General features: G+C 65.2%; 1 protein-coding gene across 1 annotated transcript; it reads left to right on the top strand.

Moving 5' to 3' along the window:
• Window positions 1-605: 605 nt before the first annotated feature.
• BESB_053710 (uncharacterized protein) lies at window positions 606-17,706 on the top strand (the record flags this gene model as incomplete). Its single annotated transcript, XM_029363806.1, has 9 exons — window positions 606-2,606; window positions 2,839-3,026; window positions 3,370-3,746; window positions 4,309-4,787; window positions 5,044-5,802; window positions 6,516-8,797; window positions 9,171-13,358; window positions 13,826-14,444; window positions 14,962-17,706. The coding sequence occupies 9 exons, from the start codon at window positions 606-608 to the stop codon at window positions 17,704-17,706; spliced, it is 13,638 nt and encodes a 4,545-aa protein (XP_029219729.1).
• Window positions 17,707-17,816: the final 110 nt, after the last annotated feature.

Raw genomic sequence — 17,816 nt, 5'->3', positions numbered from 1 at the left:
GTTTTTTCACGTTCTCCGGCGTCTTTTCTTCGAGTGTTGACTCATGACCGCCATTGTCTTTCGTCTTCTGCGGGGACGCGTGCGCTGCGCATCCCAACAGATCCTCGTGCGACGATTCTGCCCAGCTGACGGGGCGTGACGGAAACCAGATATGTGCATTAACATATGTAGATACATGTTTGTGACGATATAGGGAGTTGCAACAAGACGTGCACCACTCTGTCTCTCCATCTGCGCCAGGTGTCTCGAGCCCCTACCCATCTCTCTCACGCGAAGTGGAGTGGTGCAGGTAACCCATCAAAGGGCGAGTTGTTTCTCAGCCTCTCGAGAGTGTTTTCAGGAACTCCCCCTCCCCCGGTGTGTCACTGAACGTCGCATCAGTCAAATAGTGAGGCACACCGCAGGCCACCGTGGGACTTTTTGGGTCTTCGCCAGAGACAGTTTTTGCCTCTCGTTTTGTCGAGACCCCTGCAGCGCAGGCGCTCTCTGCTCTCGCGAATCCCCGGCCGCTCGCTTTGACTCGGGCGGTGCCTTGGAACTCTCATTCTCTCACGGCTTGGGCTGCCTCCGCCTCCACGTTGTCTCGTCTTTTTTCCCGCTCCTTCATGGACGCAAAATGCTCCTCGTCGCCGCGCCCCTCTGCGTCCTCTCCCTTCGCTGCCTCGCCCCGCCTCGGACCCCCGCCGCGGCGCTACTGCACGGCCGCCGAGCCCCAGGTGTCTCCGGAGCTGCCTGAGGCGTGCGGGGCGAAACCCCACACGGAGGCTCCGCGCCCCGCCGACCGCTCCCCGCTCGAGGCCCCGGCGGAGGGGCGAGGCCCGCTCTCCACCACTGGCGAGCCCGTCGCGCCCGACAGGCGGCCAGCAAGAGAGCTCGCTTGTGCAGAAAATGGCGCCGCTGGGAGCTTCAACGGAAGGAATCAAAACAGCCACACGGAGGGCGACTCCAGCCCCGCTGCCCGCCTTTCCGCGATCGGCAACTCACCGGCTCGTGCAGTGGTGACAAGCATCCCCTCTGCAGGCGCAGAGAGGACTTCGCGACCGCTTCTTTCTCGCGCGTCTCCGGCTTCCTCTTGTGACGCAATGTCTACGTCGCCTTCGTCTCCCGTTTCTTCAGTCTCTTCAGCTTTGCCCGTGCACGCGCCGTCGCTCTGGGGCGCCGCAGACTATCGCCCTCCAGCCGGTCCCGCGGAGCCCGGCGCCGCGCCCGCAGGGCCTCAAAGCCCGACGGGGACCCCTGCGCCCCTCGCGGCGTCTCGCGGGTTGCTTCACGAAGCGCCGCAATCTCTGAAAAATGGCGAGGCGCGGGATGCGCGCGATGGCGAGCGAGTGTCGCCAGCCCCTGCGCTGCCCCTGTCAGCGTCCAGGCTGCCGCAGGTGTCGGCAAGAGACGACGACGCCGGGCAAGCCCTGAACAGAGGAGAAGAGAAAGGCGGAGGAGGGCGAGCCGGCGAAGAAGCGATCGCGGAGAACGGCGCGGTGGCGGCTGCCGCTGCACAGGAACGGCAGTCCCCAACCAGCGCTGATTCCGCGACCGTGAAAGGGAACGAAGAAGACGGCGACGCGACGACAGGGGACAGCACAGTCGGCCCGTGTGCCGGGGGTGGCAGCGTCCCTGCGGGGGGAGAGACGCAGAAGACGACAGAGGCGGCGCCTGCGTCTGTGGTGCCGCAGGAGACAGGCTGGGCGATTCCGCGTCGAACGAAGAGAGAGAGAGACCGGCAGGCGCGCGCAAGGGACAAAATCGTGAGGCAACACGCGGTCTATCGCCGTCTCTCAGGAGGCGCGCCGCTCGACGAGGGCCTCAGATCCGATCGGGCGTGCGGAGAGGAAGATGTGCGACTCGACGAGCTGCTAAAGAAGGGCGACTTCTCAGGCGCCGCGTTTCTTCTCACGCAGCCTGTTGTCGCGAAGGCCGCCGCCGTCTCCGCGTCTTCGCCAGGCGCCCGTATCCCCAAGCGGTCATCGATTCGGAGTTTGGGAGATGCAGGCACTCGTGAAGTCCTGAAGATTGAGGGGCCCGCAACCCCTGGCGAATCTGCGGCGTCTTTCGCGTACCTTGCCAACAACGCCCCGTGCGACGACGAACCTGCGGATGGCTCTGCAGAGTCTGTGCCTGCCGATGGCGGCCCCGCTATGTCTCTGCGGAGGCGATGCGGCGCGCGGGGGGGTCTGACTGGGGAAAAAACGCCGACAGACCAAACTACGGCCCTGAGCCGCGAGGCGCGGAGGCTCGCGGAGGTGTGGGCCTCATGCGTGCAAGCGCCCGATGCAGGGGATGAAAAGACGGAGGCTGTGCGGCTCCTGGGTCTGTCCCTGCAAGCCTCAAGCGTCTTCGCCGTCCTGACCTTGAGGCTCGAGCGGTCGATCGGCGCGGCCTGCCCGCACGGAGAAGAGACCTCGAGGGCCGCGGCGGCCGCTGGAGACAGGCAGGGCGAGGCGCTCGCGACTCCAGAGGAGAGAGAGGAGAGAAACAGAGTTGCGCAGAACAGGAACGAATCTCTTCGTTTGCTGCGAGACAGCCTACTGCGGGCCACCCAGATCGGGCACGCTGCCGTCCGACCCCTGACCGAGCTCTCCTTGAGGCGAGCCGCTGAGCAACTCACGGTGAGCTATGCATGTACGCGAAAAAAAGTGATACCCCTCTCTCTGCGTCTCCAGTCAAACTTTTGTGCGCAGTGTTTTCCCCACCTCCCATTGACTTAGCTCAGCGCGCCTGTCACGTCATCGTCTTCCCTGTGTGGCGGGGATGACCATCATCCTGGATGGTGTTCCCGCATTCCGGTCTAACGCTGTCTCCACGCCTTGCGGCCCTGGACTGGCTGATGCGTCTCCTCAGGCAAGCAGCGCGAGGGTAGGGCTGCGCCCGCGCGCGGGCAAAAGAGAGACGCGGAAAGGGCACGCTTCTAGAAAGCCGCGCGGAAGCAAACGCCAGAAAACTGCAGAGTCCGGAGAGGACGCAGGGGACAGCGACGATCAGGCCGAAGATGACCGGAAAGATGTCGCTCACCTCCGCGAAACCGCTGCGTAAGTCTCTGCGCGGGAAGGGAGAATACGACAGCGGGGCGATGAAGGAGACAGCGAGCGAGACGGCTCGGCGCCTGGCGGATGAACAGCAAAAGAGAGTGGCTAACCCGACGAGGCGCGTGACATAGCGCACGCGAGTGCAGACAGATTCGCGGGAAGACCGGCGAACAAGGAAGCGGTGTAGAGACAGACAGTCCGTGGATAATGCCGCGCCAGGACATCGTATGCCTTGCATCGATGCATGCTGGGAGCTCCTGGCGACATACCCGCCGTCCACCTGTCTACAGCCTTATTCCTCTTTTTTTCTTTTGTCTTTTATGTGCTTGGCGTTTCGTGTCCTCAGCGTGCTCGCCGCCTCTCTCGCCGCAGGCATCGTCATTCTCCAAGCTGCGCTGCTTTGCTCGGCTCTTTCGCGCGGCGCGGCACAGGACTGTGACTCGCTCGGCGCCGGCGTTTCGTCCGCTTCGTCAGATCCGACAGCTTCTCCTTCCCCCTTATCGTGCGTGCCTGGCAAAGCTGACGAAGCGGGCGGGAGCGGTGTGAAGCACGAGGCGTCGAGCGACCCAGAGGACAGGCGGAAACGGCCACGAGCAGAGTTGGAGACCGCCAACCGCGACGCCGGTGCGACAGATGCGAAAGCCCCACGTTGGCAGTCAGCCTTCGCGCGAGGCTTTAAACTGCAGTGTGCAGAGACGGTCGCCGTGCTGCTTGCGCTCTCGGGTAGGATAACGCAGGGCTCCTTTCGGTCTGATTGAGCTATCGCTCTCAGACATCTCCATACCAGCGAACCTGTTTGAAGTGCCGCTTCATGTCGCGCCTCAGAAGCCACGATGGCTGCGCGGGCCTCTAGGCGCCCTGGGCTCGCAGGGGCGTTAGCCGAGCGAGAGAAAGAGAGAACGAAGAGAGAGAAAATGAGAGAGAGAGAGTCTCGCTGAGATTTCTCTGAGGTCGCAGTTGCGGTCGCTGAGCAGATGACCGTAGTCGAGGCAGGGCTCACCAAGCCGGCCGGAGTTCGCCAATCCTCACGGCTGCCCGCGCCCTCGTAGACTCTCTCCTCCCCTCGTCTTCTCCTCTCGCTCACCACATGTGAAGCCGGCAACGCAGCCACATGCATCGTTGTCTTTCTGTCGTGATGTCTGTCGGCAACCTGGCCGCGGACGGACAGCCTGAGAACTCACAACGAACTTTCTGCGGCTGAGCGGGTCTGCCGCGCCTCCAGCGGGCTTCAACTCTGATTGTGTGCATATCCAGATGGCGTGTCTACGGCGTGTGTCTTCCTCAGGCCCCGCGAAAACCTCCAGCGGAGACCCGCCGCTCGCTGTCCTTCAGAGTCTGCTCCCTGCGTCGGTTCGCGCGAAGCTCCTCAGCCTGTTCGCCAGTCTCTGCCGGCTCATTCGAAAGTCACTTTTCAGCGCGTACTCCCCGCTGCCGGCGGCCACTGCAGCTTTCGCGTCTTCGAGTTTCGCGTCTTCGACTCGCGCGTCTGCGAGCGCTTCGGGCGCTGGCGGCCTCGCCCAGAAGCCCATTATGCAGACAGACATGCGCAGCGGAGGCCTTGTCGGTCCTCCAGGGACGTCTGCCGCTGCCTCGGCTCGCGCTCGCGCCGCCTCCGTTTCGCCGGTTGTCGCGGCTTCGACGCTGAGCCCCGAGCATCATCATCTGCTTGTTGCAGGACTCGCGTTGCTCTTCTCGAGGCCGAGCGCAGGGCTTTCCCCGGAGGCTGCAGAGGCCCTTCAGGAGGCCGCGGACCTGCTGACGACGGTGAGAGGCACAGGAAGCGGATTTTGAAAAGGCGAGGGGGGGGGGGGGGGGGGGGGGGAAGTAGCAGACAGAAGACAGACAGAAGCGCCAAGAGGGGGAGCGCCCGGGGGGCTGGAGGGACGACACGAGCTGACCCGAATAGGAAGAACGCGGAGGCACTCGGAAGGCTTGGAGCACGACGGGGAGACTGAGGTGGATCCGTGGAAGCCCCACGGCGCGGCGGGTTTGGTGGGGATGTGTGAATTCTGTGTGTCAGTATTTCGCGGAGCTTCCATCCTTCCGAGCTCCACTTCTGCTTGCTCTCCTCGCGTCGCTGCCGCCTTGCCCGTCTGCGTCGCTTCCATCTCCGTCGACGCACGCTGCCTTTCCAGGGTCCTCCCCTGCACTTTTGCGCTCGCCGCTTCGGGCATGCGGGCCCGCCAAGGGGACCTCCTCGTTCTCCTCATTGTCGCTTGCGACTTCACTGCCGCCGCTGCGCAGCCTCGTTCCGCAGCTTCTGCCGCTGGCTCGCCTCCTGCCTCGCCTGCTGCAGTGTCTTTTTCTGCCGCGGCTTCGGCGGCGGCGGAGCGCGGCCGCGCTCTCGGCTTCGCTCCCGCACATGTCGGGCGCAAAGGGGGGGGACGGAGCCCACGCCGGGGCGCGGAGGGTCACCTCGGTGTCCCTGAGGCGCGGCGAGCGGGCGGCCCTGTTTGTGGCTCGCGTTCTACTCGCCCACGTCTTTCCGCAGGGGATCGTGCAGATTGCAAAGCTGCGAAAGAGAGACACGTGGAACTGCGAGGGCGTCGGCTTCCGCGAGCTACTCTTCGGGGCGAAGACTCGCGAGTGCGGCGGCAAAGACGGGCCCGAGGGGAGAACGACACGCGACGGCGACATCGCAGAGGAGACAGACGACGAGGCAGACTTCGGCTCAAAGGAGTTTGCAAATGCCGCCTTTCTGCTGGACAGCGACACCTGCGACGGATCGGCCGCGGCGAGTCGCGCCACAGTCCGGAGATTCATCGAAGAATGGGGCCTCGTAGGTTACTCAGCATCCCCTTTTTTCTCGAGTGCCGCACTCGTTTTATTGTAATCGTTCTCTTACTAGGCTTCTTTCGCTGAATGAACGAACGAACCGCAGTTGAGAGTGCTCGTCGTTGATCACTCTTTCGGTTCAGTTTTTCCTATGTTTCCATACACGCTGCGGGCTTCTGCATGTTAGCCGCGGGTTTGAGATTCCCAGGTTTTCGCGCTTTCTCACAGAAGAGATGACAGGCGACTTTCTTGGCTCGACTGGTCTTTCGTTATCGTCCAAGAGCGTGTGGAGTGTGGGTGCTCCGCATTCACATAAGAGCGTTTTCAGTTCCTCATTTCTCAGTATCCCTCGGTCTCCTGATTTTGTCTCTTGTGCTTCCCATAGTCGGTTTCGCCTCCAATATAGGGACGAGTGCTGGTCCGCGACCTCTGTCACCCACTGCATATGTAAATATATACGTATATACCGCGTGTGTATGCATGCATAGTGTGGAGCTTGTCATCTATGCTTACACGTATATATAGTTGTATATTTGCGTGTATCGCTGTGTCGAGTAGAAGAGTTCCGTGTGCGAAGAGCGCTGTGGCGTGCCTACCGCCTGGCGTTTGGCTTGGCGTTTCTTGTCCTACACAGGCATCCGCCGTGTGCTGTATAGACCTTCAGTTTTACGCATGCGTAGGGTTACGTTCGTTTTCCTGTTGCGCTGTTGTTTTTAGATGAGTTTCTACCCCGCGTGCCCTGGCGCGTTTCTGCTCTTCCGCACGCTGATCGCGTCTCTGCTGCATCTCGTCTTCTCTGTGGTGCCGCTGGACGCGGAGCTCGTCGCGCGAGTCCTGAAGAAGCGGCAGGGCACTGGACACAAGGCGGCGCTGCTTGCTGGCCTTCTGCTCAGCCAAAGAGAGGAGATCCCTCTCGCAGCCCTGGTGGCGAGTCTCCCCTCCGCGTCTGCCTCGCTTTCCGCCGGCTCACTTTCGTCGTCGTCGCCTGCGGGGGCGCTCTTCTCCCTCGTGGAGACGGGGCTGCAGCTTCTCAGCGCCGCCGTGCCTTTCATGTTCCTGTCTGCGAGCTCCCTCACTTGCGCGGCGGCGCCGCGGCTCGCGCCCGTGCGGGCCCTCGCCGCCTGCGACGCCGGCAGTGCGGCGAAGCAAGACGCCGTCCACGAGGCCTCGCGGAGCGCCGGTGCCGAAGCATCCGACGCGCGTGGAGGCGGCTCAGGCACGGCCGACACGCGGGACGAGTCGACAGACGCACAGCAGGCTCCAGGGGGCCGCCAAGCCTCTGCGGCGCGTGCGGGTCCCCCGGCGTCCTTGCTGGGACGCGCGAGCTGCTGCCTGTGTGGGGCCCGTATAGGGGTCCCGGGTCACGCGGCGGAACCCCGCAGCGCCCTGCCTGCGGGCCCGCAGAGCGATTCAGGTGTCGATTCGATCTCGCCTTCTCCTCCAGCCCTTGAGGCGTCGCCTGCGCTCGTTGAGTGCGAGGACTGTTGGGCGTGGGCGCACGCCACCTGCGCCGGCATGGCTGCGGCTGCGGGACTGCTCGATTCGTCCTCCTCGTCTCGCTCAATGCCCTGCGCGCGTGTGAACGGAAAGACGCTCGCAAGGCCCCCGGCCGCCGGAATGACGCCTCTCGCCCTCGACAACACGCCCTGGCTGTGCGAGGGCTGCGCCCTGCGCCGCACGGTGGCTTACGGGATTCACCGCTCCGCAGAGCGCATCGACGCAACTGCGCGTTTTCTCGCCTTGGGGTCCCTCGCCGCCTGCGATTCGGCGAGGGACTCGACCGGCAGGGGGCTCCGTGGCCCTACGGAGAGACCCCGGGTGGACGGCGACGCGCAGGAGGCAGTGCCCGCCAGCAGCCCCATCAGTGGCTCGCGTGACGAGTTGGGGACTTATGCGGATAAGTGTGTCGGCGAGAAGTTTGTGCGCGCACTAGAGACGGAGGCGCCCCTCCTGCCGATGCTGCCGCAGCCCCTCGTGTATAGCTGTCTTCTCCTGGCGCACCTGAACGGCCCCGGCGGGCGCGCTGCGTGCGTGCACCACGATGGAGCCCCAGGGGGTCTCCATGCGGGCGGCGGCCCCCCCCTCCGGCGCAGCGGCGCCCAAAGCGGAGACCCCTGCGACCGCTTCGCTTTGGAGACTGTGCAGCTTGAGGCCTTTGGTGTGCAAGAGGAATCCGAGAATGATAGTTGTGCACCGACCGCCTTCGACCAAGTGGCGGTGCGCATGGCTGCTCTCTCTTTCCTGGACGAGGCCGCGACGGGGCGAAGTATCTCCGTTTCGGGCCCATTTCTGGAGCCTGGGGCGCGGGGCCGCGGTGCAGAGGAGGTGAACGGGGCGAGTGCCACGGACGGAGGATTGGTCGTCTCTCAGCGATACAGGAAAGGAACGAAGGGAGACACTGTTGCGAAGTCGAAAAAGCAGAGAGCGGGCGGTAATGAGAAAGAACGAGGAGAGACGCAAAATGCGCGTGAACAGCAGGGGGAGCTGCCCGTTTCACAGATGGCGTCACACAGGTCTGTCCCGTCCGCCTCGTTCGTTTTGGTTCAGAAAGAGAGGGCGCTCTGGGATGTCATTTGCGCGTTGGAGTCACGGGCCGCTGGCGAGATGCGCCGCGGCTTCGGGCTCTCCAGGCGCGTGCGGGGCCCGCGTCACCTTGCGGAGGGCCCCGTATCCATCGAGGAGACCCCCGGCAACGGAGCCGCGGGCGAGAGCGCTGGAGGCCCCGGAGGCTGTGAAGAGAGGGGCGCTCTTTCAGGCAGCGAGGAAGTCGAAACGCACACTCCGGGCCCAGGAAGGGCACGCGCTCTGGGCCGCTCGAGTGACAGACTAAAGGCTAGTGCGCAGCGTGAAGAAGATGAAGGCTTGCTGAGTTTCGATGAAGGGAGTGCCATGGACGTGTGGCGAAGCGAAGTCGTTGAGGTTTTCCTCGCGGACCTGCGCACACTGTTTATCTTCGCGGTGCAGTCTTCCCTCCCGAGGCGATATACTGTCGGAATCAAGTAAGCCAAAATGAAAGGGCGCTCTGTGGAAACTCACTAGTCGCCGTGGGGATCTGTCGCGCACTTGCGCATGAACAGACAGCAAACACTGCGCCCGGGACCTCTCTGTATGTCTCCATCGCCCGCTGCGGATGCCTTCTCTAGCCCGTTAATGTGATCTCTCCGTTACTCCATGCTTGTATGAGTCTTGGCTTCAAGGCTTTGAATATGAAAATCCAGATGGCCTGACACTTAGCCCGTGAGCATCTTTACATCCCTTTACCGCACACACGGTACCAAAGTCTCCTTGGCGTCTCGACAGTCACCCTGTTGACTGCTGCGATCCTTTTTCTTCCTCCAATTGTCCGCGTGGGCCTTTTTGTCGTGCCTGCAGACGCGCGGCCTTGACGGCCCTGTCGAGCTGCCTGCAGCTGCAGCCGCAGGCGCTCGAGGCTGCGCCGGAGCTTCAACAGACTTTGTGGTTTTCTCTGCGGGACCCCGCGCCTGCCGTACGAGACCGCGCCCTCGCGGTGATTGAGAAAGTGATGTTCTCGCCGGCGGCGCTAGCCCGACTCGCGTCCCCATCCGCTTCGCCGCACCAGCCCTGGCCGTCTCCCGCGGATGCCGAAGACGCGCGGCACCCGCGCGACGAGGCCCTAAGACGACACTCGGCGCAGGCGGAGGGCGGGCGGACGAGCGCGGATTTGTTTGCGGCGTTTCTTGCGTCTTCGCTCGTTCACGACGCCTCGCCCGCGGTGCGGCTCCAGGCGGTGAGGATGCTGCGGAACTACTATGTCTGTTCGCCTCGTCTGCATTCGCGCTTCGCCGCTAGAAGCTCCGCAGACGCTTCCCTGGACGCAGCCCCTTCCCCCCTGGCGTGCCCAGTCTTCAAGGCGACGCGCGACGCCTTCCTCTCGCTCGCGCGACGGCTGTGCGTCCGCGTGCCCGAGAGCCGGCAGCTTCGCGCGACTATTTTAGACTTGTTTGCCCAATTCTTCTTCCTCCAGCCCTTCACGTGTCCGTCGGAGGAGCCCCGTGAAGGCGCTGCCGAGGCGACCTCCTCGCCGCTGCACGCCCGGCCGCCCGGGCCCCGGCCTACGTTCGAGCCCGCGGGAGCGCCTCCGCGTGACGGGGTGGAGACGCCGCCAGCCGCTCTGGTAGCCCTGCTCTCCTGCGTCGCCGCGGCTCTTCGAGGCGCGAACTGGCGCACGGAGGCCGAGCGGGATGAGGGGAAGGCAGAGGCCCTCGCCGTCCGGCTTCCTCAGGCCGAAGACGCGCTCACCCGAAGGCTCGACGAGGATGACGGTGCGTCCGCAGACGGGCACGACGACTCCGCTGTGGTTCCGCGGCTGCTGGCGCTGGCAACTCAGCGTCTCGCCTGCGACGCGCAAACCGCGTCAGCTATCGTCGTGGTCCAGGCTTTCGACGCACGCCCTTCAACGCCCCCCTGCTTCCGAGGACGCACGCAAGAGCGACAGGCGTTTCTGCGGTCGGGCGTTGACGCCTCCACCATCCGCTTGAGCACCTCTTCCCCGGCGGGAGGCGGTGCGGCGAAACGCCGCGCGGGTAGCGCCGCGCCGACCGGCGCGCAGGCGCTCGAGACGACGCGGGCCATCGTTGGCGTGTGGCTCGAGGCGATTCTCAGGCTGTTCCTGCGCCGTCAGATGCAGGCCTCTCAGCCCGGTTCCGCGGCGGCCTTCGCGGCGGATGCCTGTGCAGCCGGGGAGTTGCTAGATCTGTCGCGCGAGTTCGTGAGCGGGCGCGGCGATCGCTACGGCGCCGGCGACGTGCTGGTGCGATCCTTCCTTCCGCTGCTTCTGCCGCTCTTCAAGCAGAGTCCGCCTGTCTCCGCGCCCGCCGCCGCACTGCTGGACAAGGGCCTCGGCTTCGTGGCCGCCCTCTGCAGCCTCGTGGGCGCCGGGGGGGCGCGGCGCGCCGAGACCGAGAGCCAGGCGAGAGGGGAAGGCCGCGGCCTGAGCGGCGACGCTGCCGACTCGCCGCAGCAGTCTTTCCTCTGCCTCTCGCTGAGCCGAGAACTCCATAATGCGCTGCCAGACATCCACTGCCTGGTCGAGGGCGAGCCGCTGCTAGTCAAGGAGGGCGTCCGGTGCCTGTACGCGGCCGCCACGCAGGTCACGGGCGACCTCCACACGCACATCGGCAGACTTCTGGGCTGCAGCCTCGCGCATCTCTACGACGCGCAGGCGCGTCTCCAGGCCTTCGCGCTTTGGAAACTGCACCCGCGCCGCAGGGCGGGCCCCAACGAGCGGCCGCGGGGAGACGCCGACGCGGAGGACGACGAAGACGGAGTGGCACACCCAGGCGTGGCTTCGAAAACGGGTGCGTGGAGCCGAGACAGCAGCCACACCGAGGCCGGCGCGCACAGCGCCACACCGCGCCAGCCACCAGGGGACGGCGGAGAGAGCCGCGCAGCCCGAGAGGGCGAGACGCCACACCGCAACCCGCGCGCGCGTCCCCCAGCATTCGATGCGGAGGCGGGCATGCCCCTCCTGCCGCTGTCTGGAGTCGAGAGCGGGGACGCCTTCTGCTCGGTCGCGAAGCCGGTCATGAGCCTCGGCGAAATCCTGCACAACGCGCAGTACGCCTCCTGGGTCGCCGCGCGTCTCGCCTGTGAGCTCGACTTTGAGGCGGATTTCCTCGACGATCTCGATATCGCTTCGGAGTGCGCAGGACCCGAGGAGCCCGAAGACATGCAAAAGAGACACGCGGGCGACGAGACAGAAGGGGGGAGAGGCGACCTCGCGGACGGGGCTGCGCACGAGGCTTCAGAGCAACCAGCGGGGAGAGAAGGCGAAAGCGATGCGATCCAGAGGGAAGGACTACTCTCCGCTTTCTCTAGTCGGAGCTCGTCTCGCACGCCACTCCGTGGGAGCACAGCGGACAGTCGAAGATCCCGCTTGCCTCTCGTTTCTGTTTTCGGATCTCGATTCCGAGCTTCGTCGTCTTGTTTGCCTTCTCGCGTCGCTGGCGCCGCCTCTTGCCGACTAAGCTTGCGGCGTCTGCGGCAGGCCGTTCAGTCCCTCACTCCTCATCTCCCGGCGCTTGACGCTGCTCATCCTCTTGCCTCGAGCTGCTCCTTTTCCTTCGCGTTGGGCGCCGCCTCTGCTGGGCCGGCTCGTCCTGCCTTGGGTGCGAGCGGAGACTCCAGCGACGAAGAGACAGATAGAGGGTACGAAGACATGGCGCGGGCAGTCTGGGAAATGCCGCGCCACGACGCACTGGACTGCGCAAAGGAGCCGCCACACCTCACGCAGCCGTGGGACCTGCGCGACGAGCTCTTTCGGCTCCTCGTTGACATCTTGTTTCTTCTCGAGCTACTCCGCCTCCCGGGTTCCGTTGTGTGGCGCTCGTTCTCGCACTTTCTGGGGAGCCACGCATCGTTCGTTTGCCACCGAAGTGTCCACACACTCTTCGCCGCGGTCTTATCTCGCGGCGCCTCGGGACATCGCATGCGCTTTCCGAGGTGGCTGAGGCGGCAGCTGCTGTACTCGGGTGGGCGTGGCGCCCTCGCGGCCTCTGCAGCATCTTCGGCGATGCGCGACAGCGCCGGGCTTAACGGCCATGCGGCCCTCGAGCATCCAGCGCGCGTCGCTGCGGGTCCCAAGTTTGGTGTCGCCTCCAGCCGACCTGCGAGCGGCGAGTCCGCGCGGGACGCGTTGAGCGAAGACGCGAGTGACTGCGAAGAAGAGTCCCCACGCCGACGAGGCGGCCTCGGCGAAGCCGTGCCTGCAGACGAGAAAGACGACGAAAACGCTGGCGCGTGGGGCCCGACGGAGGACGAGGCTGAGGAGCTGGGAAGCAGCAGAGACTCTGCCGAGCTCCAGGCGGCTCTCCAGGGGCTCGGCGCACTTTTGCTCGCTTTCGAGACGCAAGCGTCGCAGTCGTCGGGCGCTGCAAGTCGCTCCGGTCTCTCGGGGCAGGCCCTCACTCCTCCCCCTCAGGATCGGGAAGCCGCTGAGGCCGCCTCCACCCCGACGAAATCCTTCGTCTCGGCGTCGCCTCTGCGACCTTCCTCTCTTTCGGACTTGCCGCGAGACCGTGCGCCGTGGCTGGTGCCTGCCTCGCTCCCACGCGGGGTGCTGGCTCGGGCGGTCACGCCGCCGCGCGGCGCAGAGCCGTGTGGCGCCTCTGAGTTCCCTGCTACGGCGTCAGCGTCGCGGGCGTCATCGCCGCTCACGCGCGTCTGCGGCAGCGCCAGCCGCTCGGCTAGCGTGTCGCGCACCTTCGCGCTTTCGCTGCGGAAAGGCGAGTCGCGCGCGCGCGCGGCGGGGGGGCGCGCTGACACCCGCGCGGGATACCGGAACGCCGTAACGGCCTGCGAGGCTGCCCAGTCGCTCACCGTTCACCTGCCCAGCCTTCTGCAGATTCTCCTTCCCGACTCCCAGGCCGTCGCTCTGCAGCGTGGGGGGAGGCAAGGCCCCGCGTCGGCGTTCGCTGCGGCTTCACGCCCGTCTGCCTGGTCGACCGGAGGCGCGCGGCCCGCGAGGGGTCCTCCGACGAGCCTCGGCCTGAGTGTGCGCAGCGCGGAATTATGTCTGCAGGTGCTGCGTGTGTTTCAGAGGTAAGCGAGGGAGACGCCAGCCAAGCAGAGGAAACGAGGAAAATGAGGGCAGCTCACGGCATGCACGAGGGGTAGTATCGAATAGAGGAGACGAGAAAAACAGTCCACACTCTGATAGCCTGACAGAGCACTGTAACCTTGCACCGTTAGCGGAGAAGAGAGAGGGACGGTGAAAGAAGGAGTGGAATGAAGGAAAAGCTGCGGCCGCGCAGAGATAGGCGTGGCAGAGCCCGAATGGCTCAAGCGAGCCGGCAGCGCCCAAGTCCCGACCGTGTGTGCCGGAGGGCGCTGGGACGATATCGGGGTACCGAGAGGCAGGCATCGTCGACCCTTGGAATGTGAGTCCAAGCCAAAGAGAGCGAGAACCAGACGCTCTTCTGTCTTCGCACGGTCCTTCGCTCGTGGGAGACCGGTCTACATCGCGGTGGCTTCCTTCTTTTTTCCTTTGCGTTCTGCGCTCCCCTCAGGCAAGGTTTGGTGCACTCGGGAGAGTTCGTCGCGCACGCCTTTGCCTGTCTCTGCGCCACCTCGCAGACAATCAGGCATGCGGCCGCAGACCTTCTGCGCCATGCGTTCCCCGCGGTGCCTTCGCTTTCGTCCCGGGGTGTTTCGGCGAGTTCCTCTGCGCTTTTTGGGGATGGGGACTCTGCCCCGACAGGGGCGCGAGGCCCGCGGCGGGCTGGAAGAGCTGCGCGAGACCGCGGTGCCGCAGGGCTTCTCACATCTCGCCTTCACGATGCCCTTTTTCTCGCAGTGAAGTTCGCCCTCTCCTACGCGCCACATGAGCGGAGCGAGGACGGAATTCCACGCAACGGCGACGCGGAGAGAGAGAGCCTCGAAGCGGGGCGCGGGCGAGCAGAGGAGGCTGAGGGCGAGATGGAGCGAGACGCGACCGCACGTGACCAGCGGAGGGAGGACAAAGCCGCGGGCGCGAAGCGCGGGCTCCTCGCAGGGAAGCCAGCCGAGACGCAATGCGAGAGCGTGTGGCTCGAAGCCGTTAAAATCGCGCCATTCGAACTCCTCCCGCCATGGACGACCCCCGCGACCTTCTCTCAGCTTTTTGTGCAGCTCAGCGAGGAACGACGAGTACGTCATCTGAAGCGAAGCGCACAGGGGAAGCGGAAGGCGCTTGGGCTATCAGACGGGCGGTGCACAAGCTGGACGCATACGATGACATCCACTTTGGTAGTCGCTCTCTTGATGTTTGTTGGGATTCCTTCATGGATCCCCACTTTGCTCCATGTGAAGGCGAGACAGCCACTGTTATCTAGCAACTCGAGCGTCGGCGTTGCCTGACGCACGGGGGAAGCGAGCGCAACCTTCTTGATTGACCTTAACTCTAGAGAGCCGCAGGAGCGCGACGCATGTGTTAAACATTGCGCGTCGTGTAAAACGAGCTGTGGCGAGGAGATATACCCTAGGCCGTCGCGTCGATGTGGGCGAGTTGCTGACTCCCCCAAGCTTGAGGCCATTTGCGTTTTGATCTTTTTGCAGACTCAGCACCAGCTCATGGCATTCAGTCGCATGCAGACATGCGCATCGCAGTCCCACTGATTTGTTTTCGTTGCGTCTCTTTGTTGGGTTGTGTGGGGTTCTTCTTCAGGGGGCGAAGGCGGAGCTTTTGTGGTCTCTGGCGAGTCAGCTAGACCAGTTCGCAGAGCCCACGCGCCTCGCGCTGCTCCTCACGCTGCTCCCGCCAGACATCCTTTCGCACGCTCCCTTCGCGTCCTCGCCGGCGTCTCTCTCCCTGTGTGCCTCGCATCCCCCCGCCGCCGCCTCTGCGCGTGCCTCCGCTTCCTTGTCGCTCCACGCTTCCTGTGGACCTCCTCGCCTCGGCGCGGTAGCACGCCTCGTGGACGTGGAGGCAGCTCCGTCTTGCCCGGGCTCGGCCTCGCTCGAGGCGCTGCCTTCTCTGCTTCGTTCGTGGCTCGCGCACCCTGCACTGGCGTGGCTGAGACCTCTTCTGGGCCCCGCCTGCGTGGCTGGCAAGCCGCCGGCTGCAGGAGCAGGCGGCAGCGCGGGAGTCTTCAAAGGGCAGCGGCTGCCCACGGCTCTTGGTCCGTTTTCGCATTCGGCTGCTCGCGGGCCGTCTGCGCCTGCTGAGGTCGCCGGTTTGCTTTCGGTGCCTGTGAATCTCGTGTGTCTTCCGGTGCTCGTTCTGCTGTGCATCCAGCAGACGGTGTCGCTGCTGCTGGCGCTGCCTCTCCCGAGCGAAGCCGATGCGTTTTTTCTGGTTTTCCGCCTCGAGGAGCTCGCCGAGGAGCGGGCGCAGCGCATCCTGGCGGGGCTCTGGGCGTCCGCCGGAGGTCGAGGCCGCAGGCCGCGACGCGTAGCCGGAGAGAGAGGGGAGGAACTCGAGTCGCACACTCACAAGCAAGGGGGCGCCGCGGTCGCAGACGGGCTGCTGTTGTCCAGCGGCGATGAGGCGGCGCTGGAGAACAGCCAAGACGAAGGCGACGACAACGACGACGGCGACAGCGTTGAGGCGAGCGTCGTCGTGCTTTGCCAGATTCTCTCCCTGGCGTTCGCAGTCCTGTGCCGCCGCGCGCTCCTTCGAGCCGCGCGAGTTGAGGAAGCGCGATATGCGCTTTTCCGTGCGCTGAAGAAGGAAGAGAACGCTGCGCGTGTCGCCTCGCAGACCTTGCATGTGAAGCAAAGAAAAGCGGGGGCTTGGCGCCGCGGAGGGCGAGCGCGGCCCCCCTCCGCTGGCGACGCCGAACTCCCCAGCGCGTCTGATACATCAGCGGAGCCAAGCGATGACGACGAGAGAGGGCGAGGAGCTGAGGAGGCGGCGACGGGAGCGCGGCACGGCCGCCGTGACTCTGACAGTCGAGCTGCGCGTGCGTCGGGCGCTCGCAAACGGCGAAAGACTCAGATCGAGCGCGGGCCGAGATGCAAGGCGGTCTCGAGCGAAGCAGACGACGATGCGGAGCTGTGGGATACCGCGCTCTCCCAGGTCTGCTCAGACTCCGCTCCGTCGCCGACGATGCGGCCGCCGAGGTGGTCTTCGAAGAACGCGGGAGATCTCTGCAGAGGTCGCGCGCGCCTTCCTCCCCGGCGGCGACATGCGAAGCCAGAGAGAGGTCGCGCCTCTCGAGGCCGCCGGCGGCGCGACAGCGCCTGCGGTAGCGAAGGACCGACGAGCGACGCGCCGTCTGTCGACGTCGGCGAAGGACGCGCGCGAGGGACGCGCAGAGCCAGGAAGGGTACGGGGGAGAAGTCCCCCTCGGAGCGGCTGAGACTGTTTGAGGAGTCGCTCTTGGCGCCGCGTACGAGAGGCGCATTGGTCTACGCGCCGGCTGAAGCGGAGGCGCTCGTAAGGCGAATCGGCGAGGCGTGGGTCGCGCGGCTCCAGCCCCTTTTGCACGCGGAGGCGGAGGGCGCGGCGGGCTCGGGACCGGAGGACGAGGCCCTCGAGGGTACGAAGGCAGAGACCAAAAACGCGAAGAGGGATACGGGGACCACGCGAGGAGGGAAACGCGGAGGCGAAGAGACGAAGAAGGAGAAGAACGCCGAGCCGACGAAGCGCGCAGAGAGGAAGCTGGAGGGCCTCGCGGAGCTTGTTGAAGGACTGGTTGCCGAACTTCGCCGAGGCGACAAGAAAGGCGACGGCGCCAATGGCGACGGAGAGAAGAAAGGCAGGGGCGCGACCAAACTGTCTCGCGCGAAGTCAAAGAAACGAGGGCGAGAGGCATCGTCTGAAGGGAGCGAGTTAGACGGGGATGAAGAGGATGAAGACGAGGAAGAGGACGCCGAGGCAGAGGCGTCACACGACGCGGACGACGACGATGCAGATGATAGCGAAGAGGAGGAAGAAGACGCGTGGACGAGTGGATCGTCGGAAACGCACTCGCTGTCCTCAGCGGCGACCGAAGCTTCAGTAGCCGTCCCCTCCAGCGGCGAACGCCCCCGCGCGGCCTCCGCTCCGCGTCGCGGAGCCTCAAAAGGCGGAACGGCAGGCGAGGCGCCGCGCGGCGTCGCGGGGAAGACCCCGAAGTCGCTTCAGGCGACGAAGGCCCCGGCCTCTGTCTCTTCAACAGACAGCCTGTGGAGCAACTGCGGCCCGACGAGGGGGTGCCCAACCGCCGCGAAGGGCGCCGGATGGGCTGGTAGGCCCGCGTCGGGGGCTTCGCGGACAAGGCGAGGAGGTCTCGCGAAAGCCCCCCAAAGGCCCTCGCAAGGCGCCGCGGTCGACGGCGAGCCCAGGCGGCAGGGGGCGGCGCGGCCCGAGGCACGGCCGGAGAGAGACGCCGGGCGGGGCGCGCAGGCCCCGCGCCCGAAGGCGGCAACCAAGCCTACGAGGCGGGGAAAAGAAAAGAAAACGCATGCGGCGAAGCAGGCCGTGTGACACACAGGAAGAAGGTCGCGAAACAGCGCACGAAAAGAGACAACCGGGTCGAGGAGAACCGCGGAGGCGGATAGAGGCACTGCGTGAGTCGCGGTGAGCGTTTGAACTGA

This window comes from Besnoitia besnoiti, chromosome IV (genome assembly GCF_002563875.1).
Source record: "Besnoitia besnoiti strain Bb-Ger1 chromosome IV, whole genome shotgun sequence".
Classification (NCBI taxonomy): domain Eukaryota; phylum Apicomplexa; class Conoidasida; order Eucoccidiorida; family Sarcocystidae; genus Besnoitia; species Besnoitia besnoiti.
Note: the sequence above shows the minus strand (reverse complement) of the source record. Positions and strands in the feature narration are given on the sequence as shown.